This window comes from Erpetoichthys calabaricus, chromosome 4, assembly GCF_900747795.2.
Source record: "Erpetoichthys calabaricus chromosome 4, fErpCal1.3, whole genome shotgun sequence".
Classification (NCBI taxonomy): Eukaryota; Metazoa; Chordata; class Cladistia; order Polypteriformes; family Polypteridae; genus Erpetoichthys; species Erpetoichthys calabaricus.
Window position 1 is genome coordinate 303760891 of NC_041397.2, and position 24958 is coordinate 303785848.

The following is a 24958-nucleotide window of genomic DNA, read 5'->3' on the forward strand; positions in this document are numbered from 1 at the left end:
AACTTGTATAGCTGTGGAAAAGAGGTATAAATTCCTTTAGAAAGATTCTATCTCCAGAACACTAGTTGCCCCCTAAATACAATCACTCATCTGTATTATATGTTTCTTTCACCCCTACATGCTTAAGTTTTTCAAATATGTCATTACATAGGCAGGAAGGGACATTTCTTTCTGGTTGTACAATAACTGAACAAGTTCTATTTTTTTTTAACACTAGAATTACCAAAGCCTACAAAAAGACTCGTAATCCCAGCCTACCTTAAATCCCTTCGCACCTCTCTGTCAGCGTCTTTTGTGTTGTAAATGTGTCGATCAGCACAAGCAGCAAGCAGCCTTTTACAAGTACCATACATTTACACCGGCTGTTACAGAATCAAATCAAATGTATGTTTTTATTATATAATAGTAAGCAGCTCACTACTCAAAATTGTATCTGGTGGACCGGGGAATTGAACCGATGATGTCCTGACTATGAGACAGCAACTCTTACCACTACACACTTCGGTTATATTCTTTAACACTAGAATTACCAGAGCCTACGAAAAAACTCGTATATCCGGCCCACCTTAAATCGCTTCTTAAATCCGTTCACACCTCTCCGCCAGCATCCTTTGTCCTCTAAATGTGCTGATAAAAGACAAGCTGCCAGCAGCCGGCTATTCCATCCCCCCACCGACTTAGAACGTGAGCGAAGTTTTCCCAGCTCACGCCTTGATTGATTATGTGGGAGTGAAGTGGAGTTCTACAGTGGAGATAAGAGATCATTATTCTAAAGTAATCTGTGTAAACACATTGTTAAAACAGAAACTTTTTCATATTTTAGTAATAAATGTTACAAAACGTAGTAGGCATAAACTATAGAATATATAAAGCCCGAATTCCAAAGATCAAATAAACACTTTCACAAAAGCTTCAAGAATGATTCAACAGCTTCTGTGGTGTAGCGCGTTAAAATTTGTCTCTTAGCGCAGAGCAGCTTTTCCTTGCCTCACAGACCTGAGTTCGATTCCCCGCTGGGGATGAAGTGTTGCTTTTTTTTTCTTTTCTTTTAAACCTCAAACGGACATAAAATTTATACATTGGTATGCACTGTCAGTTACTGAGATCGTTATATTTTCATGTGGGATGCTCCTTTTCAAATATTTTTTTAACAATTGAGACTGCAATTAACAGGAACAACTGTCCTTATAACTTATTTTTAAGATCCATAACACACAGACAGACAGAGCACTGCGTAATAGAGAGACAGACAGGCAGAGAAGTCACTAGATATAGAAATAAACAGGGAAGACACGTGTACTGAAAGAAAAAAAGAACAACATGTGCGTTGTCCCAGCTGCACTGAATAAGCGCAGGCGCTCTAACATCACCCCTCCCCCGATCTTACTTAGAGAGTCTGGGACAACGCACATGTTGTTCTTTTTTTCTTTCAGTACACGTGGCTTCCCTGTTTATTTCTATATCTAGTGACTTATCTGCCTGTCTGTCTCTCTATTACGCAGTGCTCTGTCTGTCTGTGTGTTATGGATCTTAAAAATAAGTTATAAGGACAGTTGTTCCTGTTAATTGCAGTCTCAATTGTTAAAAAAATATTTGAAAAGGAGCATCCCACATGAAAATATAACGATCGCAGTAACTGACAGTGCATACCAATGTATAAATTTTATGTCTGTTTGAGGTTTAAAAGAAAAGAAAAAAAAAGCAACACTTCATCCCCAGCGGGGAATCGAACTCAGGTCTGTGAGGCAAGGAAAAGCTGCTCTGCGCTAAGAGGCAAATCTTAACACACTATGCCACAGAAGCTGTTAAATCATTCTTGAAGCTTTTGTGAAAATGTTTATTTGATCTTTGGAACTCGGGCTCTATATATTCTATAGTTTATGCCTACTACATTTTGTAACATTTATTACTAAAATATGAAAAAGTTTCTGTTTTAACAATGTGTTTACACAGATTACTTTAGAATAATGATCTGTTATTTCTACTGTAGAACTCCACTTCACTCCCACATAATCAATCAAGGCGTGAGCTGGGAAAACTTCGCTCACATTCTAAGTCGGTGGGGGGATGGAATAGCCGGCTGCTGGCAGCTTGTCTTTTATCAGCACATTTAGAGGACAAAGGATGCTGGCGGAGAGGTGTGAACAGATTTAAGAAGCGATTTAAGGTGGGCCGGATATACAAGTTTTTTCGTAGGCTCTGGTAATTCTAGTGTTAATAGCACACTTGTTTTGTTGTACTTGTACCTTTTGTGTAAGTGTTTATTTGATATTTGGACTTCAGTCTTCACTCAGTATACATTTCATGTCTAGATTTTGTCAGTTATTACTAAAACATGAAGAACGTTTCTGTTTTAGCGATATGTTTACATAGATCATTTTAGACATGGAACACGCATGAAATGCATGTATTCCAAATGACAATAGATTATTTACCCTCTACAATTCTGGGCAACTCACTCCCAGATAAACCACTTGAGTACTGAGAATCTTCTTTGTGACTTGAGCTACGGCATTGGGGGGTTATGGGAGTTGGCAGTTCATGGAATAGCAGGCTGCTTGCTGCTTGTGCTGATCGACACATTTACAACAGAAAAGATGCTGATGGAGAGATGCGAAGGGATTTATGGTGGGCCGGGATTATGAGTTTTTTCATATGCTTCGGTAATTCTACTGTCAAATCTATGAAAAATACAAATAGTTTTTGTCTGAGTTAAAAAAAACTTCTTCCCCTTGAAAACTACTGTGATTCTGTGTAAAAGAGCAAATTGTCATGCTCAGAGTCCATATACTGTAACTGAAAAGCTTTGCAAACAAGCGTGCACGCAGTGGATGTGGTTTAATATAGTTGACCACTGCAGTTACCTGATGTAATATTTCTACGAGGGCCGTGCATAGTTCCTTTGCTGTGAGTTGCTCATGGTGGATCATGCAGTGCATCCATATTGCAGAATGGACCTCATCCATGATTAATGTACATAAGTCAGCCCATCGACCAGCCATGGATGGTGCTCCATCTGTACAGAATTCCACCATCCTATTCCATGGACTTCCTTCATCCTCCATAAACATTTCTAACACAGCAAAAATGTCCTGTGTGGTCTCATTCTCAGGACATTGAAGACAGTACAAACTAACAAAAGTTAAAGCGTGAGTGGTTTTACTATATGTACTAACATCCACTTGTAAAGTGTAGGCTGTAGAAGTTTTAAGTTTCTCCATTATTGTGCTCTCTTGATTACTTGTTTCACTGTATTATTAGACAAGGGTATATTCTTTAGCTTTTATGCTTCATTCTCACCACATACTGTTTTCACCATATAAATTGTCGCTGGTAAAATCAATGTCTCAGCAATGCTGTTTGGTTTCATAGCTTTTGTGGTGTGCAAAATCTGCAGGTTTTGGTCTATATTTTCATTATATGTTAATACAATTATAACATCCTAATTATAATTATCCTAATTATAACATCCGGCGCCGCCGTGAGTGGCAGCCTTTTCAGCAGCTCCGTGTATGACTGTATGTGTATGTGTACTTTTCTACTTTTATTTTTCTATTTTTATTTATTGATCACTCCTATTACTTTATTTTATGTGGATTTGTTCCCTGGACACACTTACTTTTACAACGTGGGCATGGATTTTTACACGCCGAGACTCGCCTATTCAAGTACTCAACTTCGAGCGCTGAGAACAAATGCCAGTGCCAGTGTGGTTCCATATTTACCCGACGAGGTAAGAAGGCAGTATCGTGGCAGCAGAGCCGGCACTAAGCTAAAAATGAAGCGGCTTGCGAGAAAGTGGTGTTTCAAGCCTTCGGTGCCTTCTGTGATTCTGGGGAATGTGAACTCAATCTCAAATAAGATCGACGAACTGGCTGCGCTGGTGAAAAATGTCAGGACCTACAGAGAATGCAGTTTGTTGTGTTTTTGCGAAACCTGGCTAAATAACACCATCCCAGATGCCAACGTGGAGCTACCCGGGTTTAGCATAGTTAGAGCGGACAGAGATGCAAGTACCTGTGGGAAGCACAAAGGAGGAGGACTCGCTCTCTATGTTAATACACGGTGGTGTAACTCTGGACATGTTAACGTCAAAATCTCCACTTGCTGCAGGGATATCGAACTGTTGCCCGTAAGTTTACGTCCCTACTACTTGCCCAGAGAGTTTGGACACGTCATTGTTGTCATTGTGTACATCCCTCCTCGGGCGGACGTGGAGTCAGCGAGTGACATCATCCATTCTGCTGTTGCTAAGTTACAAACGCAGCACCCTGAGGCGCTTGTGCTAATCGCTGGAGACTTTAACCATGTGACGCTGGACAAAACATTACCTGCATTCTCCCAGTATGTGGACTGTAACACCCGGGGAAATAAGACTATTGATTTACTGTATGCAAACGTTAAAGACGCATACAGCGCCACCCCGCTGCCTGCACTTGGGAAAGCAGATCATAACCTGGTTCTGCTTCAGCCTCACTATAAACCAAAAGTGAAAGTCCTACCTGTAACCACACGATCATTCAGGAAGTGGACTCCGGAAGCTGAGAATACTCTGAGAGAATGTTTTGGAACTACAGACTGGGATATCCTGCAGGGATCTCATAGTGAGAACATTGAGGAAGTTGTTGACTGCACTACTGACTACATCAACTTCTGTATGGACATTGTAGTTCCAGTAAGAACAGTACGCTGCTATGCTAACAACAAGCCATGGATTACAAGTGACATCGAGGGCCTTTTGAACCAGAAGAAAAGGGCTTTTAAAGACGGTGATCAGCATGAGCTCAAGCGCGTGCAGAAGGAACTCCGAGTCCAGCTCAGGGTGGCGAAGGACCAGTACAGGAGAAAGCTGGAGCAGAAGTTGCAGAATAACAGCATGAAGGAAGTGTGGGATGGGATGAAGATCATCACTGGCTGCAGCTCGGAGCGGGGTACCACCATCGAGAGAGACGTGAAGAGAGCAAACCAAATGAACAACTTCTTTAACAGGTTTGACTACCCTAACCCACTCTCACTCTCACCTTGGAGTATTGCACCCTCCACACATCCTTCTGCTGATACCAGAATAGGAGAGACATCCCCACCCATAATTACAACAGCGCAAGTGAGCAGAGAGCTGAGGAGACTTCGTGCCAGCAAAGCAGCGGGTCCAGATGGAGTATCGCCACGACTGCTGAAGGTCTGTGCATCGGAGCTGGGGGGTCCTCTACAGCGCATCTTCAACCTGAGCCTGGAACAGGGGAGAGTCCCGAGGCTTTGGAAAACATCTTGTATCACCCCAGTCCCAAAGGTATCACGTCCTAGTGAGCTGAATGACTTTCGGCCTGTTGCTCTGACATCACATGTGATGAAGACCATGGAGAGGCTGCTGCTTCACCACCTTAGGCCACAGGTTCAACACGCCCTTGACCCTCTGCAGTTTGCATATCAGGAGAAGGTGGGAGCGGAGGATGCCATCATCTATATGCTACACCAATCCCTCTCTCACTTGGACAGAGGCAGTGGTGCTGTAAGAATTATGTTTCTAGACTTCTCTAGCGCCTTCAACACAATCCAACCTCTGCTCCTTAGGGACAAGCTGACAGAGATGGGATTAGATTCATACCTAGTGGCATGGATCGTGGACTATCTTAAAGACAGACCTCAGTATGTGCGTCTTGGGAACTGCACATCTGACATTGTGGTCAGCAACACAGGAGCGCCACAGGGGACTGTACTTTCTCCGGTCCTGTTCAGCCTATATACATCGGACTTCCAATACAACTCGGAGTCCTGCCATGTGCAAATGTTCGCTGATGACACTGCTATCGTGGGCTGCATCAGGAATGGGCTGGAGGAGGAGTATAGGGACCTAATCAATGACTTTGTTAAATGGTGCGACTCAAACCACCTACACCTGAACACCAGCAAAACCAAAGAGCTGGTGGTGGATTTTAGGAGGCCCAGACCCCTCATAGACCCCGTGATCATCAAAGGTGACTGTGTGCAGATGGTGCAGACCTATAAATATCTGGGAGTGCAGCTGGGTGATAAATTAGACTGGACTGCCAATACTGATGCGCTGTGCAAGAGAGGACAGAGCCGGTTATACTTCCTTAGAAGGCTGGTGTCCTTCAACATCTGCAATAAGATGCTGCAGATGTTCTATCAGACAGTTGTGGCAAGCGCCCTCTTCTACGCAGTGGTGTGCTGGGGAGGCAGCATTAAGAGGAAAGACGCCTCACGCCTGGACAAACTGGTGAGAAAGGCAAGCTCTATTGTTGGCATGGAGCTGGACAGTTTAACATCTGTGGCAGAGCGAAGGGCGCTCAGCAGGCTCCTATCAATTATGGAGAATCCACTGCATCCACTTAATAGTATCATCTCCAGACAGAAGAGCAGCTTCAGCGACAGACTGCTGTCACTGTCCTGCTCCACTGACAGATTGAGGAGATCGTTCCTCCCCCAAACTATGCGACTCTTTAATTCCATCCGGGGGGGGGTAAACGTTAACATTTAACATTATACATAGTTATTGTCTGTTTTTCACCTGCATTATTATCATTCTTTAATTTAATATTATTTATTGTATCAGTATGCTGCTGCTGAAGAATGTGAATTTCCCATTGGGATTAATAAAGTATCTATCTATCTATCTATCTATCTATCTATCTATCTATCTATCTATCTATCTATCTATCTATCTATCTATCTATCTATCTATCTATCTATCTATCTATCTATCTATCTATCTATCTATCTATCTATCTATCTATCTATCTATAAAATTCAGAACTTTTACAAGTACAGCCAGATCAAGCATTTTGTAGCACACAGCAACCAGCCACCTGCATGTTCCTCTTCACACTGAATAAGCTCATGCCTTCTGCTCCATGATGTCAACGCAGCACCGGGGAAAAAAAGAAAGAGACAAATATATGTGACATTTCAAAGAAATCATTTTATGACCTGAATAGTACCAATCAGAAAACATCATCACACTAATGTAATATTATTTGAAAACTAACAGCATCAGATTGTGTGTACATTTATGCTGACACTGTTAGTTAGGGTGAGATAAGGAGGGGGGGAGAGAGAGCATGAACATGACTGAGAGAATAAAACCGAAAAAAAGCTAACTTTTACAAGTACTATAAATTTACACCGGTTGTTACAGACACAAATGAAATGTATGTTTTTATTATATAATATTAACAACTACCAAAATACCTGCACTTTGCAGCGATGAAGTAGTGTGTTAAAGAAATTATGAAAAAGAAAAGGAAACATTTTAAAAATAACGTAATATGATTGTCAATGTAATTGTCATAGGTTTATTTTAGTATAGAGAGTGAATTTGATTATTGCAAAGAGTTTAATTTATGATTGTAAATGTTGTGTATGAGAAATGCACATTTTTAGGATGTAAGGATCTCTTTGTAAACGACATTATATGAAAAAGGTACAGAAGGTTATGTAAAGTACTGAGGCAGACTTTGCCACCGTTGCAGCACAAACCGGGAGACTCGCCTTTCCACTTGCGAGCTTTACAATATTCACAGACAACATCCATTGAACCAATCTGTATGGTTTTGTCATTTTCACAATCTTTGTGTGGATCGTAGGCAAATCCACAATCTGCTTTGTTGAGGGCAACCTTTTTTTTCCTAATGAGCCGTTTGTCATTATTCGGATCGTGCCTACAAACAGAAACTGTGTTCACATGAAGATTCGATTTGGAATATTTAGAAACAGCGTCTCTATGAACTTGTGGATTTGCCTGAGTGTATTTAGCGGCAGCCTGATGAAGTTGCTTCCGTCTAGGTTCATCTGTCACTGTTATGAGTGTTGCTGTCATCAAGGATTAGATTATCATTATTTTTTTCAATCAGGTTCGTATTTGGAGGACATGTTGTGTTCAAGTTACATTCCGCGTTTGTCAAGCGTTGTAAAGATACAACAGGTTTCATTGATAACTTTCTGTCCATGTTGTCAAAGTTGAAACATTCATAAACATCAAAATGTCCACTACCCAAATCACTACCCGTGATTCTAAGATGTTTAACAGGCATTTTCGGTTGTCCAAAGGTGTAAAATATTTCCCTATTTCTATACTCTTGAAAGCGACAATGAAACAATTCTGTGGTAGCTATGAGTTCACATGCAGAACCATAGGTTGAGAGTTTAAGCATTTCACTGTTATAGTGGTCCTGTGTAGTATAACTGTCTCTTGTACCGTCATCAGTCAACACCTTGAACCTGTCCCAGTCATTCAGTACATAAGACACAATGTCTCTGCGGATATCAAGGCTGAGACTGATATGGCCATGCAATAAGTAAGAGAGAGAATGGAAGAGGTATTTGCAATCTCGGGGCATGGAAACCACTGTTTATGGGTCGGTGAAATTGTGATCGATGGTGATCACCGGAATAGACATGTTATTCGGGGTAAACTTGCACCCGTTGAGAAAGAAAGTACAAAGGAAGGTGAGAAGCGGTGGAGCAGGGAATGAAAAGCAGAAGTCAGCACCAGGAAGACGTAAGTGAGCAAGTAAGGAAGCCCAACAATGACAGCCTTGAAGCGGTGGAGTAAATAAAAAGGCAGGAGTGCCCAGTAGGAAGACGTGAAGGAAGGCGAACAATAACAGGCTTGAAGCGGTGGACTAAAGAAGAAGGGAGCAATGAGCACGACGAACAGCTGAGGAAAGTAAGGAAGCGAGTGAGGAGGCACATGAGCGCAGGATGTTGTTAATGTATATAGGCAGGGAGCCAACCACGTGGTAGGTGCGCGGACAGCGGCTGTGCGGAAAAATGAAGTGGGACCGGGGGTGGCCCTTGTGCGTCTCTGCCATGAAATAAATAGTCTGTTAATGGAAATAAGGAATGAATCCACCAAAAGGAGAGGTCAGTTCTGAAAGTTCCTTACGGCAAAATGGTGGGAACCACCAAAAAGAAGACGTTATTTTGTAAAGTTCGTTATGGGGCACGGCGCAAAATGAAACATACTTAACGTTTGTAAGTACGGTGTAAATGATGAGCATGGGAAATTTTGACTTCCTACGTATATTGGAAGTTGCAGAAATAGTGAGGAGGGGTTTCCCCTATCTATATATACAATTTAGGGGGTACACCCATTCTCTCTAACTTGGGTGTTGCAATAGGACATGAAACATACCTAACTTTTGTAAGTACACTGCAAGGAATGAGCACGCGAAATTTCATTTTCCCACCTATATGGAAGGTTTATATGTATAGATAAGTGCAGCTCACTACTCAAAATGGTAAATTTGCGAGGGAGCCTGAATAGAACCGGTGATCTCTTGATTACAAGTCAGCATGTTCTTACCGCTGAACCACAGAAGCTGTCGTATTAACCTTGTACCTGTGGGTATCTGTTGTTTGTATTCTTGTATTCTCTTCAGAATGACATACCACAGGTATTCCACATTCCACTGACAACATGGGCAAGAGAGGAGGCATATTAGGGAAGATCAGAAAGCATCTGACACATGCGCATCTGAAGTTCTCTTTCCAGGCTCATCTGAGGTGAGCACTACCACTCCAGGAGGCGCTACCACTGATGATATCATCTCTGTTTTCTCCAACAACCCCAAGAAACTGCCCACAGAGGGAAACTCACGTTTTCCAATCCCTCAGCTATAACACCAAGATGCTCCCGGCATGATGTGCCTCATTCTGGAGTGAGCAGAATGAGACAGGAGGTTCCCTTCTGAATACTGAATCCTCAACAAATCATTCACCTCCATTGAGTTTAGTGTGCTTTGCTGGTCTTTACTTTCTTATATCTTCTTGCACCGTGGCGGACCTGTTTATTTTGTGGAAATTGTATATATTAAAAGGAGTACTCCGGTTGGTATGCAAACAGTTAGTTTTGTGGACTGTACGTTCTCTTGGTCAATGATACTCCATCTGTCTTCCTGGTGCAGCCACTAACAGCCCCCTGTTATCCACTATAAACAGGTATGTACACGTGGGGCCAATCAGTGTGATCATTGTAGATTGGAATATTCACTATTACCTGTACCTTTGGAGAAGCCACTAGCAGTCCCCTGTGTTCAGCTGCTAAAATGGCATGTTCACAGATGCTAAGATATAACATGCCGTTCACAGACGAGGTCTTAATGAACTAGAATATATATCGTCCCCTATGGTAGGGGCCACTTCACTGAGATGATTTTGTTTAATGTGAGATCACTCAATAACAAGACTTTTATTTTAAATGAGTTTCTGAGTTTAATAATAATAATTCATTACATTTATATAGCGCTTTTCTCAGTACTCAAAGCGCTATCCACACAGGGAGGAACCGGGAAGCGAACCCACAATGTTCCACAGTCTCCTTACTGCAAAGCAGCAGCACTACCACTGCGCTACCTGTGAGGACTGTGAGTTTGGAGGGCTGTCAAAAAACAGAGCCTGTTAAAGCCTATTGAGGCATACCTTGTGTGATTTTTGGTGATACAAAAATAAATTGTTGTTGTTTTTTGTGTCTAATGGATTGAACTTTTTATTTTTAACAGAGACCTGGCTGGAACTTGCTGAGCCAAGCCCACTGTTAGAACTTTCCTCTGCTGACTGTAGCTTTGTGAACAAGCCAAGGGTTACTGGAGCGGGTGGCCATTGTGTTTAAAAATGGTTTAAATATTGTGCACTTCCTACTAAAATATATTACGATTTTGAGATAGTCTCTTGTCAAAAACTGAATTCAGAACTCCGCTGTATAGGCATCAAGCCCCAGCTCCCATCCAAGTGAGTTCAAACAAGTTGTACTTTGGATTGCCTCTAAGACATATTTGAGCCAGTCACACCTTTAATTCTCACAACAGGTAATGCAAGAAACACAAGGTTGTAGAAAGAGGATTTCGAGGAATGAAAGGATAGGGAGTTAAGATATTTCCAATTCGAACATATAGCTAACTTTGCAGCACTGGTGCCCAAGAGAACAAATTGTGCTGGAAAGAGAAAAGAGAAGGAAAAGAAATATCCAAGAGAAGGAAAAATTGAGGATTAAACAGAATATTACAGAAGAGAACAGAAAAAAAAGCTGTGACACAGCTCAGCAGAAAGAGGTGAACCTTTTCAACATTCCCAGTAATACCTGGGAGTTTAGAAGAAAGCAAAAGTGATGTTCTTAGAAAATCAGGGCCTGTATTTATCTAGTGCCTCAGAATTGCTCCTAGGAATTGCAATAAAAGTCGGACTAGGATAAGAATCTGTCCCACCTCAGAGTAGGACATGGGAAGTATTTTTTGAAGTGTCCTACTCCCAGCTAGGAGTAACAGTTCTTGTTTGAGAGTGAATGATGCCATGATTGTATGGCAGCTTCTGCTGCAAAGTTTGACTGATGATGACATTCTGTAGTTTCCTTGAAAATCATAATGATGATTTGTAGTTTTCTGATACTAATGCTACAGCTTCACCACAAAGATAATAGTAAAAGAAGAAGGAAAACATGCCAGAATATTAAATTAAGCTGCATGTAAATTTTGCCACTTCACAACAACATCATAAATGATACTGTAAAAAGCACCAGGTTATGTTTTTCCCATCTTCAACTGTCTGGTTTTGAAACATCTGTGCCCAACACAGCCTTAGCTTTCTATTCTTGCTTGATGGAAGTGGAATCTAATGTGTTCTTCTGCTGTTGTTGTCCATCCACCTCAAAGTTTGACATGTCATTCATTCTGTAAGGATTTTCTGCTCACCACGGTTTTACAGAGTGGCGATGTGAGTTACCGTAGCCTTTCGGTCAGCTTGAACCAGTCTGGTCATTCTATTCCGACCATCTCTTCAACAAGGAATTTGAGTCCCTAGAACTGCCACTCACTGGATGTGTTTTTTGCTTTTTGCACATTCTGTGTAAACTCTAGAGACTGTCTGGTGTGAAAATCTCGGCAGATCAGCTTTTCCAGAAGTATGCTAATCAGTCCTTTCTGGCATTGACAATCATGGCACACGCGAAATCACTGAGATTACATTTTTTCTCCATTCTTATGTATGAGGTGAACATTAACTTAAGGTCCTGATGTAGATCTGCAGGACTTTACACATTGCTCGGTTGCCACATGATTGGCTGATTAAATAATTACCTGATAGGCGTTTGTAACATGTTCATAATAATTTGGCCAGTGAGTTTATGTCAATATTATTGAATATAACATTGTAACGATTACTCTAGACTCCAAAGAGGGCCATGCTTTTAAGTCCAATAACTTAAAACACTGGACCTGGCTTTTCTGTTACTTCTCTCCTCCCAGCTTAGTATTAAGCAAAGAAAAAAGCAAAAAGAAACATTTGGGGAACAACACAAGAAAAAAAAATTATAAACATTAATATATTTAAACTAAACAATTACACTGTTTTATTCATCACCACACCAAAACAAAATAAAGACCCTTTTAACCGTGCCTCAAACAAATGCTCATCCTATAACATAAACATTCCCCTCAAACACCTCAAATCCCCACTTTTCGTTAGAAAGGATGGCCAGTCCCAACAGACCCCACATATATATACATAAACATACACAAACACTTTCAATGTGACCTGAATAAACAAAAAGACACCCCTAAGCAGGAGAGGCACATATGTATACACAAATATAAACAACACATAAAAGACATACATACATACATATATAAATATATATACAGTGGAACCTCGGTTCACGAACGTCTCGGAACACGTACAAATCGGTTTATGACCAAAAAGTTTGCCAAACTTTTGCATCAGTTCACAACCACACACTCGGTATACGAACAAGCCAGTTTCCCTTTCGGTTTGTACGTGTTCAGTCTCTCCCTGTGTATTTCCTGCGCAGCGAGCGAGCAAGAGAGAGAGAGAGCGCGACACACACAAGAGACACACACACGAGAGAGAAACATACACACAGGCGCGCGAGAGAAAGACACGCACACACAGGCGCGCAAAAGAGAGATACACACACACACAGGCCTGTGAGAGAGAGATACACACACACACAGGTGCGCGAGAGAGACACACATGCACACTCAAGAGTGAGAGAGAGAGAGGGGGATAGACGCATAAGGTAGAGAAGGCAGTTAAAGAATGCACTGGGCTTGTTTTTGTTTTCACTTCTGTTTACAGCAATCGGTTCGTAGCGTGCATTGTTGCAATGTTACTTTTCTTGGTGGTTTATTAAATTATGGATTTTTCAAATGTTCATTTTTTTCCCTGTGCTTAAAACTCATTAAAAAAAGATTTTTTAGCGAGTGGTTCGTAGCGCTATAGCAGAACTATTGCAGTGTTAGTTTTCTCTGTTGTTCAAGGTTTTCTCAGTGTTATTCAATATTTTTACATTTAGTTTACTATTAAGCTGTACATTCTATGGTATAATTAACTATATTTGTGCTTAAAAACTTAAAAAAATATATATTTACATACAGTTTGTACAGTCTGGAAAGAATTAATTGTATTTACATACAATCCTATGGGGGAAATTACTTCGGTTCACAACCAAATCGGATTACGAGTTTTGGAACGAATTATGGTCATGAACCGAGGTTCCACTATATATATATATATATATATATATATATATATATATATATATATATATATATATATATATATATATACACATATGAATTCAGTTCAAAAGGATTATTGTCCATTGGAAGGAGAACAGTGCGATAAGGGCAGTCGGATTGTGAAGGATCGAGGACAGATGGATGACGGCGCTATCCTGAAACAATAAAAAAGGTCACAGATCTGTGATCCAAATCATTCATTTTCCATCAAATATAGAAGCACAAAAGCTTTATTTTTCATTGGCTCATAACAATAGTGAGAAAAAAGGAAAAACTTGCTTAGATACAACTGACATCTAGGCCTTAAAGTTCAGAATAATTTTTTTGTATGAAAGTAAAACATGAGACATAATAGCAGATGAAAATTATGACATTATTAAATAAAGATTATATATTTTATTATACATTGAGTACAGTATATCTGAAGCTGTATGCTGAAAGTGTCATATCTTGCCCCTTCAAATCTCAACATGTCATTATTCTGGAAAATGCCCGAGGATGTTATCTTACAGATGTGAACTTCAGAGACCCATTTATCTCCTAAACACTGACCCCAGGGGTTTGGCAAACAAACTCTTCAGGATTTTGAGCTGAATAGCCCATCCAAAAATTCTCATGCTTATATTTTTTTATCTTGGTCCCATTATCTCAGGTCTTCTTAAGGTCAAAGTGATTTTTCAATAGATAAATTATATGAAGATATATTGTGAAGGAAATCACAGTTTCTACTTTATTCTTTCTTTTCTTAACATTTAAAAGAGATCCAAAAATATTACACTGAGTAAGCAGAAAATGTTTCACAATTTGTGAGGAAAAAGATATATTTTATAAACAGTATTTCTTAATTATTTTAGTCACTTTCTATAGTGTTAATGGTAGTTTTGGTATTGTGTGGAAAAATAACTTTATACAGAATGTACTTTTTTGCTGCATCCTTCATCTTTTCATTTCTTAAGCTGTAAATCATAGGGTTCACCATTGGCATTAAAAAGTAATTCAAACCACCAACAAAAATGCGTCCGGTGAATGACAGTCCTTCGATTTTCGACCCCGCATACACAATCGAAGCAGACACATAATACATCAGCACCACGGTCATATGTGAAGAGCACATTGAAAAGGCTTTTGCTAGACTTGCTGTTGATTTCAGTTTTAGAACAGAAATTATAATTATGACGTATGTCCACAGTACAAAAAGTAGGGGTACATAATTGACAACCAAGGCAGCACCAAATGTGCCATTGGCATGAATACTAATATCTGCACAAGCCAGAGAAAGCACAGCTGGATAGTCACAGAAGCAGTGCATGATTTTATATGCAGCACAATAGGGCAGCCCAAAAGCTAAGAAAACAGAAGGAGCCGGAAGTACAAACCCGAGTATCCACACGGTGGTCATTATAACCATACATTTTTTCAGATTTATTATAACATTGTAATGTAAAGGCTTAACAACTGCAACGTATCTGTCATATGCCATCGCTGCCACCAAGCAGTTTTCTGTTGAACCAATAGAGATTATGAAATACATTTGTCCAAAGCAAGCAGCAACTGAAATAGTATTGTCGTACCCAGAAAGAACTGCCAGAAGTTTGGGAATAATTGATATTGCCATTAACGTGTCTAAAATGGATAAATTGCAAAGGAAAAAGTACATTGGCGTATGAAGCCTGCGGTCCATTGAAACTAGGAAGAGAATAAGGAAATTTGCAGTAATCGTAATTAACAGGAGTATGAAGAATCCTATGAAGAGTAACGTCTTGTAGTCCTGCAGACCCGGAAAACCCACAAGTTCAAAGTGTGTGAAAGATGCAGCTTTAGATCCATTCGTTTGTATATCGCTGAGATCATACTGAAAGACAAAGAAAGACAAAAATCATACAAAATGTCGTATATGACAACTTAAAATGCAGTGGGACCAGTACACCTTCCAAATTCCAATATACACCATACATACTCAAATCATATTAGATTTCTATGTCACATGTAATCAAATGAAATCATATTTTTATAAGGCAATTCTTGCACACTTACTGAATCACACAGACACAATGGTTAATCGACAGATGTGCATTTTAACTCAAATGATGACTTTTTTCCCTAAAAAGCTCATTCTTTTCAACTGTTACATTCTGTGTTGTTATTTTACATAAACTGCAGAGCCAGATTCACACTTAGCGGCAGTGGGGTGTGTGTTATGGTGAAGGGAGTGTAAGAGTTTCAAAAAAAATCTTTTTATTTTTAATAGGAGTGGTGAACCAGCAGACCTAAGCAAATAGATTTGTATATTAGAGCTTATTATTTTTGCAGTTTCTTGTGATTCTTAATTTCAGAATTATGCTTAGCTAGCAATTTAAATAACAGAAAAAAAATCCATTGTTTTAGTCAATTTCTGTAGGAAATCTTCTGTAGGAGATCTTGTTTAGCACAGAACATTATTATGTCAAGGCCCATTTTAACATGTTCATGGTTTCTTTCTGTACAAAATACATTTGAATTATCTCTATTGAGTTGGTTTAAAACTGTCCTTTTTCCCTGATTTTTGCTTTGCTTCCTCCCTCACCATAAGTTGTCATCTATGGGGGAGGAGCGAAAGCTTTAGATTTGTCAAAAATTTCGATCCACGGTTTTCAATAGATCTTGATGTTTTAGGGTCCCCAAATATATAAAACATGGATATCTTGATAATGGGTGTGTGTCTGTCCGTGTGTCACAATTTCTTGAGGATGATCTAGAGCTAAAATGGTTAGACTGATAAATACCAAACTCAAAGCTGAAGCCTGTTATGAAATGACGCACGCTAGAGGAACCCTCAAGTACCATAATTCTGCAATTAATTATGAATTTTTCTCATCATTTGCTATTGTATTTATATCATATTTTATAATCAGAAATACCAACATCACAGCAGTAGATAATTACTGAAATGTTATAGAATAGTTTGTGTAACTTGGTTCCTAAGGTGCAAAGCCTACTGACGCTCACATCCAAATTTTTATGTATCTGCCTTTATGCATCAAATCTTGCTTCCGCATTTATGTGCTATCCATGAACCAGTTGCTTTAGTATCTATCTATCTATCTATCTATCTATCTATCTATCTATCTATCTATCTATCTATCTATCTATCTATCTATCTATCTATCTATCTATCTATCTATCTATCTATCTATCTATCTATCTATCTATCTATCTATCTATCTATCTATCTATAAACAGGCATGACTAACATGCTTCCCGTCTCCGGCATTCTCTGATTTATCGTTAACAAATGTAGTTTGCTCACATTTGTGTAACTTTTTACAAAATACAGTATCTTTAACCATGCTGTATTCCAGCCAGTCATACTTAGTATTCCAGTATGAGGAAAAATGACATGGTTTTCCGAAATTCTCTGGAAATTTAACCAACCTTGGTTGAGTGGCTTGTTTGTCCAAGCCTGACACATCACACCATGATTCTGAAAAATCCTGGACTTATCCTTTAAATACGTTGCAATAGTTACAATAACACAAACCAGAATGTTTCTAATCGAAGCTTCTAAATTCTTCCTTTAGCTTTTTAACCCTCACAGAATTATTTTCTCTTGCGCCCGTGACGGCAGGAGTTTTGGAGTTCCCCTATTCTCTGGCCATTTAAGCATAGCATAGATCTTTACATCTGCCACTATAACCATCAGATACTGTGTATTATAATTTGGCTTTTGTCATTTGAAATGCATTTTGAGATACACCTCTTATATAAATGTCCTATAGAAATAATTATCGTTGTTGGTGTTATGACAAAGTAGATAGATAGATAGATAGATAGATAGATAGATAGATAGATAGATAGATAGATAGATAGATAGATAGATAGATAGATAGATAGATAGATAGATAGATAGATAGATAGATAGATAGATACTTTATTAATTCCAATGGGAAATTCACACAATTTCACAATTTCACAAAGTAGGTGGATGGATGAATTGGAAAAAAGATTAAACTGTATATAAAACATTTAAACAAGAGGAAACGCTATAAAGTGTAACACTTCAGTGTTTGGCAGTATGTTGATGTCCTATTGCAACAGATCTGACCTAAGATTGTGCATTTGACCGCTTTATACTTAGTGGTGTAAATAAGTAAGTGCTGTTACCTCCGTGGACCTGGGTGGAGAGTTTTGCTTTTTCTGCCCGTATTTCTGTGGATTTACTCACATGTCCTTTAGTTAACACTAGAATTACCAGAGTCTACGAAAAAACTTGTAGATCCGGCCCACCTTAAAACCATTCGCACCTCTCCGCCAGCGTCCTTTGTCCTCTAAATGTGCCGATAAAAAGAAGCTGCAAATTCCCTCCCCCCACCGACTTAGAATGTGCACGAGCATCTCCCAGTTCATGCCTTGATTGATTATCTGGGAGTGAAGTGGAGTTTTAGAGTGGAAATAATAGATCATTATTTGGAACACACGCATTTCATGTGTGTTCCGTTTCTATAGTAATCTGTGTAAACACATTGTTAAAACAGAAACTTTTTCATATTTTAGTAATAAATGTTACAAAATGTAGGCATAAACTATAGAATGTGTGAAGCAGCATGAAGTCCAAACATCAAATAAACACTTTCACAAAAAGTTCAGAAACAATACAACAGCTTCCGTGGCGTAGTGGTAAGATTTGCTGTCTCAGAGCGTGGCAGGTTTACTGTCCATCTGAGTTTGATTCCCCATTGAGGAGGAAGTGTTCATTTTTTTTCTTTTTAACCTCAAACGGACATAAAATTTATAAATTGGTATGTACTGTCAGTTAATGAGATCGTTATATTTTCATGTGGGATGCTCCTTTTAAAATATTTTTTAACAATTGAGACTGCAATTACATGAACAAGCGTCCTTATAAGTGTTATTTTTAAGATGTATAACACACAGACAGACAGAGCACTGCGTAATAGAGAGACAGACAGGCAGAAAAGTCACTAGATATAGAAATAAACAGGGAAGGCACATGTACTGAAAGAAAAAAAAAGATCAACATGTGCATTGATCCTGCAGCACTGAATAAGCTCACACGCTCTAACATCACCCCCCCCCCCCTCGATCTGACTCTAAGTAGCAGCGCAAGTACAGATGCAAACCAAGTGCATGTGTGTACTGTATAATATTAACAAAAAGAGTAGCTTACTACTGAAAACAGCAAATATAGGAGTGAGTGGGGATCTGTGACTCTTGATCACACTTGGTTTGCGTCTGTACTTGTGCTGTTTCATAGAGTCATATCGGCGGTTGAATGTTACAGTGTGTGAGCTTATTCAGTGCTTCAAGATCAACGCACATGTTGATCTTTTTTTTCTTTCAGTAATAGCGCCAACATAAATCCACACCCGATCTGACGCTGTTCGTTTTCAAATAATATTGCATTAGTGCAATGATGTTTTCACATATATTGTCTCTTTCTTTGAGCTGTGTAATAGAGAGAAGCGTGTACATTGTAACAAGTACACACGTTGTAAATGTAGGAAAGACGATCCTTGCGTGTGTGTGAACAGTCAACATTTGAATCTGATGATTGCATATAGCGCTGAACTTACTGCTCTGTACTTTTCTATCCTCTGCATGTCCTGGAGTACAACAGCATGTGGGGACTGGCAAGATCGGGAAAAAAAACACGCAGTCAGTGATTACAAACCGCAAGATGTTATGCGAAAAGTAGATTATCATCTACTAAACCAGTGAAGTTTTTTCAGTAGGCCACATTCCACAGAGAGAAAGGACCACTTTATTAATGCTTTGTAAGTTTGATTAAAACCCTGTAAAGGTTTCATTACATAACAGTATGTGACTAATAGAGGCATTATAGGTAACACCTAATCTAAACTGTTAATATAAATTTACATTACAATGGCTGAAAAAATAAAATAAAGAGTTTTAGGATAGTCCAAACCTAAATCCCACTAAGCTGTTGTGACAGTGTGGGGTAAGAACTTACCAGCAGAAAAGCCCATAAATGTCACTGCGGTATAGAAATTCTGTGAGAAAGAGTGAGCAGCACACACACAGGGCTGATGGGACTGATCAGTAGTCATGGTGCGGCTAACTAGTTAATGGTGTAACTAGTTAAAAAGAGCTAAGAAGCAATTTCTTTTTGATAAAGGGAACTGGTGTCTCATAATTGCCTAAATTAAACAAGTATTAATATTTTTTGTAGTGTAACATTTGGCTTTAGCTAACAGTACAGGTGGAACTATACAATATTTGGATGGACTGAGCACAGTCAGGCCAGATAGTTTTTTTTTAATATGATCGGGATTCTGTTTTTCAGTACGCCTGAAGTACTGCCGAGTATGTAAGAAAAGGCATCAGGCTTTGTCAGTGCATAAGTTGAAACAGGTCATTGTGTAAATGCTGCCTTTCTAATACAGTACCATTTCATCTTACGTAGTGCAGATTTGACTATTTTCAGACGAGAAAGAGTATTCACTGTGTATTCACTGACTTTTTGGCAAACATTTGTGAACATATTAGTAGATTCAGACAGACTTTGCTGTTACAAAACACTCTCACTGTGCTGAGATGACATTTTATTGTGAATTACTGGCCTTCTAACAATAAGATAAAACTACTGAATTCTTCTCTCTTTTAGTGCACATGGAAAGTAAAATAGCCAGTTTAGGCGAGCATGTAGAAAAGAATATATAGGTTGTGACATTAGAGGGGAATGAATACATTATGCACGTAGTTGTGGACAAAAAAAGAAAAATTAATGTTCATTTTGTTGAAAGTTTTAACCTACACTGTTCATATGTGTTTATGAACTGTAGAGTATATGTGAAAATAAATATTTATAAATAGCACATTATGGACAGGGCAGCCTGGTGGTGCAGTGCTAGCGCTGCTGCCTCACAGTAAGGAGACCAGGATTTGCATCTCAGGTCCTTCCTGCATGGAGTTTGTACGTTCTCCCCGTGTCCATTTCCTCCGGGCTCTCTGGTTTCCTCCCACTGTCCAAAGACATGCTGGTTAGGTGAGTTGATGACACTAGTGTGTGTCTGGTGTGTGTGTGTGTGTTTGTGTGTGTTTGCCCTGTGATGGGGTGGTGCCCTCTCCAGGGTTTGTTCCTGTCTTGTGCCCTATGCCAGCAGGGAAGGGCTTCAGCAACCCCCCATGACCGTGGTCTGGATTAAGTGGGTTAGGAAAGGACATGACAGTTTGGACATATTAATGGCTGGGAGGAATGCAGAAAATGAAAAAAGTGGAATAGGTGTCTCATCTAGAAGTAATCAACTAATTTAGCTGTATGTGTGATATTGGTGATTTTTGTTAATTAATGAAAGACTACATTTAATGGTGTTAACTACCTATAATTTTAGTCAATAAAAGATTGCAGATTTATTTTTTTCCACGTATAACCTATCATGCATAGGGGAAAAAAAATTGAAAGTTTATTTCCATGCTGAAAAGAAGGAAAAAGACAACATTTCAACTTTAAAGCCTTTTTAGGGCCAAAACCTTTACCTTTTTTTCTTTTCAGTGTGGGAATATTTTTTTTTCTTTGCAGATGCACACTGACACAGCCCTACATAAACTCCAGGTAATAAAATCATTTAAAAATATGTATTATCTCTAGCCCTACGTGTATCTTCTGTGCTTTTCCTCTGTATTCGCGTCTGTCTAAACTTCTCTTCACTGGCACTCCCTTTCTTGAGCATGTTCCTCTAAAGACTACTTCTCAAATTTCACCATAATTTTCGAGGCACCTTTCTCGCCTTCTGTCCACTTTTATACTTCCCATCTTATCAGGTGACGCTCTTCTATTTCGTTTCTCCTCCTTCTATGCCTAACACTCACACTTCCTCTTTCAATCATTTCACCAAAGCCAAACCAATCATATTACTCTCAGGACACACACAGACCATAGAGTATATATTATATATATATATATATATATATATATATATATATATATATATATATATATATATATATATATATATATATATATATATATATATATATATATATATACTGTATATGTATTATAGACATATGAACAGTTTAGCAGAATGCACAAAGTTTTAAGTATAAAGCAATATGAAATAATAACTATGAATCCAATATCTCCACATACCTGACTCATTTTTATCGTCCACTCGTTCCTGACAGTGTGATGATCATCAGTCACACTCAAGGCAGTGTTTATGATTGTAGTGGTTTGGATTTTTTAAGCTTTCACAGAAGTCTCATTGGTATTCAGTAAATGTCCTCTAGACAGTATAACTTGCTCTTATGTATCAACAACAACGTCAACAGAAACAACAAGGTTTCCAGACATGAATACATACTCAGGAGAGAATTAACAGCAGACAAGAGTGCAACAAATTAAAGCTTTATCAGATGTGTACATTAATGAAGGTTTTTTTTTTTTTTGCATACTGAAAATGTTTTTACATTTTTGTATTAATGAATAAAACAACGGTGTGGAATAAATAAAGATGGGCATTCAGTATAACACCCTTAATAATTACTCATCTGTGGTCCTTTGTCATACAGTACATGGCTAGTTAGTATATAAATGAAGCCTCTTTGGCATTTCACCAACTGCTATAAACTAGGGGTACAGGATTAAGAGGAAATTATTAATTGACGATTATTACTTTTGACATTATAATTGTGATTTATTAATTTCAATTAACAGAACTACAGTAAAACATACGCTTTGTCTTATCAACTGCATACGCTGTATTCTGTGCACATACAGTATAGTAGAACTTTAATTTTTTCAGGGAACCACTTAATTTGTTAATATGAAATTGTTAATTGGTGGATTAGTGAAAAAACGAGATTTTATAATATTGTCTCTAATTTACTTTTGTAGTAAAGACACACCACACTTTTAAAAAAATACATGTTACTGTTTTTGTAATACAATAAATCATATATAAATAATTATGAGATGAAAATGAAGTATAACATTCTGGGTTTTTTTTTGTCAGCTATCACCTCCACTCACCCCTAAAAAATGTAAAATGTAGAAAAATTTTAAACATGGGAATGTTAAATTAGGGTTCTGCTGTATTAAAAAATAAATGTTTGATGTACAGTATATGTAAAAATAAAGGTCATCAGAACCATTTCCAGTTGCTCAATATTTCTCAAATGTCATATCTCTTTGTTTCTCATCATAACTAATTGATAATATCAATACACAATCATTTATCTCTATTTATAATTAAACTTTATATTAAAATTATATTTTCTCACTTAGGGAGGTTGAAAACAGTGGTGGAATTTTGTCATGATTACATATGCATTACCTAGATTATGTGCAAAGTAAAAATAGTCACCTAAAAACATAGTAAAAGTGTTAGTATTATATAATATTTGTTGCAATAACTGCATTTAGCTACATTTAATTTTGATAATGATGGCGGAAATAAAAAAAATCATAAAATTAAATGTATTACCAGGAGCACGATGGGGACGTAGCAGCTTATTGTTCCCATTACATCTTTATATTTACATGGCATGTTCAATGTTTACACGTTATTGTTAAACTGATGATGTGTAAATTAAGATAAAATTAATAATAGTTATTGAAAGAATATGTGTTATATTGAATACAGTTTTTAATATCGTGTACACATTATATTTCCTTGATACAAAAAATTCAGATGGTTGTTTAAATAAAATACTACTTCCAGTTGAGTATTTTTTCTCAAATTTCCCTTCTGTTTGTTTTTTATCATTATAAATAGCTATACAAAATTTGAATCGCTATTTGTAATTCTAACTATAGTTTACTTGAAAATTTGCGAAAGTATTCAGCTAAAGTACTATTTCCGGTTGTCAGAGGTGGCCCAAAAGTTGATATGATTAATTATTTTTGATATAAAGCAGGTGCACAAAATCTAATTGACCAGGGTTAAAGCGTTTTCGAGTTATCATGTTTACACACAGACGCATAGAGAGACATAATTTCAGAAATGGTAGTTTTGGGCTCAGGAAGGTCTAAAACATCAAGATTAATCAAAATCTCGAGGTCAAATCTTTTCACGATTCCTATATTTTCTCTATACTATGCATACGAGAAAGTAATTATATTACATAATAAAATCTTAAATAGCAGTTATGCAAGATAAAGAAGTGAATGTAAACACAACCTGACATTTCTGTTATATTTTATACACATAAAATGTATTAATATATAGCATTAGTAAATAGCAAGCTCACGAAGCATTTAGAGAGTAGCACACAGCTACACGCTGCTGTCAGATCTCTGGTGTCTGGTCCAGACTCGGTCCTTGAGCAGTTGTGTCCCTGTTCTTGAGCAAAGTATTGTAAGGAAAGGCCCACTCATTTAAAGAGAACAGCATTGCAAGTATCTGCTTTTCCTCACCAAAAACATGAACCATTATGCTCATGCATGCTTCCATAGTTCTACTTTACCGCCAGTCTATTGTATTGTATAAAGCAACACTTGTTTCAGATCGATTTCAATTTGAAATAACGTAAAAAATAACAGCTTGAGGGGAGGACGTATCTGTGCCCTGGATGATGTTGATTTTTAAAAGCCTTTGGTGCAGACAGTTTTAATTTGAGCCTTATCTTTTGAAAAATACAATACAACAGCTATTATAAAACTTTATTTGACCCAAGGAGGAAATTTTCCTATTTACTGAAGCCCTTTAAATAAATAAATATATAGTGTCACAAACTTGATCACGAGCCATAGCAAGGTTTGGGGCAGCCACCCGTATATTATATTCCTGGCTGCAAAATTGCAAACAAAAAAGATAGCACTGGTGTGCACAAATCAGAGTCCAAAACAGAACTGAGGGAGTAGGGGAAAGGTGGAGGCTTTTAAAGGTCAGGATAGGAAGTGACGTCAAAGGGGCTGGGATCGGAAGGTTTGCATCTGGAAGTGATGTCAACTGGGCCAGGTGGAATTTCCTGTGAATGGTCTACAGCAGGGGTAGGCAACGTCGGTCCTGGAGTGCCACAGTATGTGCAGGTTTTTGTTCCAACCCAGTTCCTTAACGAGAACTCAATTATTGCTGATGAAGCACATATTGCTTAAGTGACATTTTAATGCTTCATTTTAGTGGTCTCGCTTGTTAAGGTTCTCCAACCTTAATTGCTTATTTCAATCTTAAACTGCTGCATTCAGTGTTTTAATTGCTCCTTATTAGCAATAAGATGTAAAAGACAAAGCAGCCAGCAGTTCTCCAGCTAGCTTTTTTCCAATTACATCTGTGTGTGTTCATCATGCACTGTTTGATTTAATAAAACACTTAATAGAAAAATGTGACAGACTGAAAATGATCTGTTTTAGGCTTCAAATCATTTGGATGATATCCTTGGAAAGGAAAAAAATCTACGATATAAAAGCCTTACATTGCACAGACTAACAAGCCATAAAATTAAATAAG

General features: G+C 38.2%; 1 protein-coding gene across 1 annotated transcript; it reads right to left on the bottom strand.

The window, feature by feature from the left end:
* Positions 1 to 14400: 14400 nt before the first annotated feature.
* Positions 14401 to 15397, bottom strand: LOC127527697 (olfactory receptor 10V1-like). Its single transcript, XM_051927279.1, has one exon. It carries the CDS (start codon positions 15229 to 15231, stop codon positions 14401 to 14403), a length of 831 nt encoding a protein of 276 aa, XP_051783239.1. The 5' UTR covers positions 15232 to 15397.
* Between the last annotated feature and the right edge of the window lie 9561 nt (positions 15398 to 24958).

What these genes read in the sequence shown, in the direction of transcription:
- LOC127527697 (XM_051927279.1), bottom strand. Translation starts at nt 15,231, where the DNA reads ATGGACCGCAGGCTTCATACGCCAATGTACTTTTTCCTTTGCAATTTA.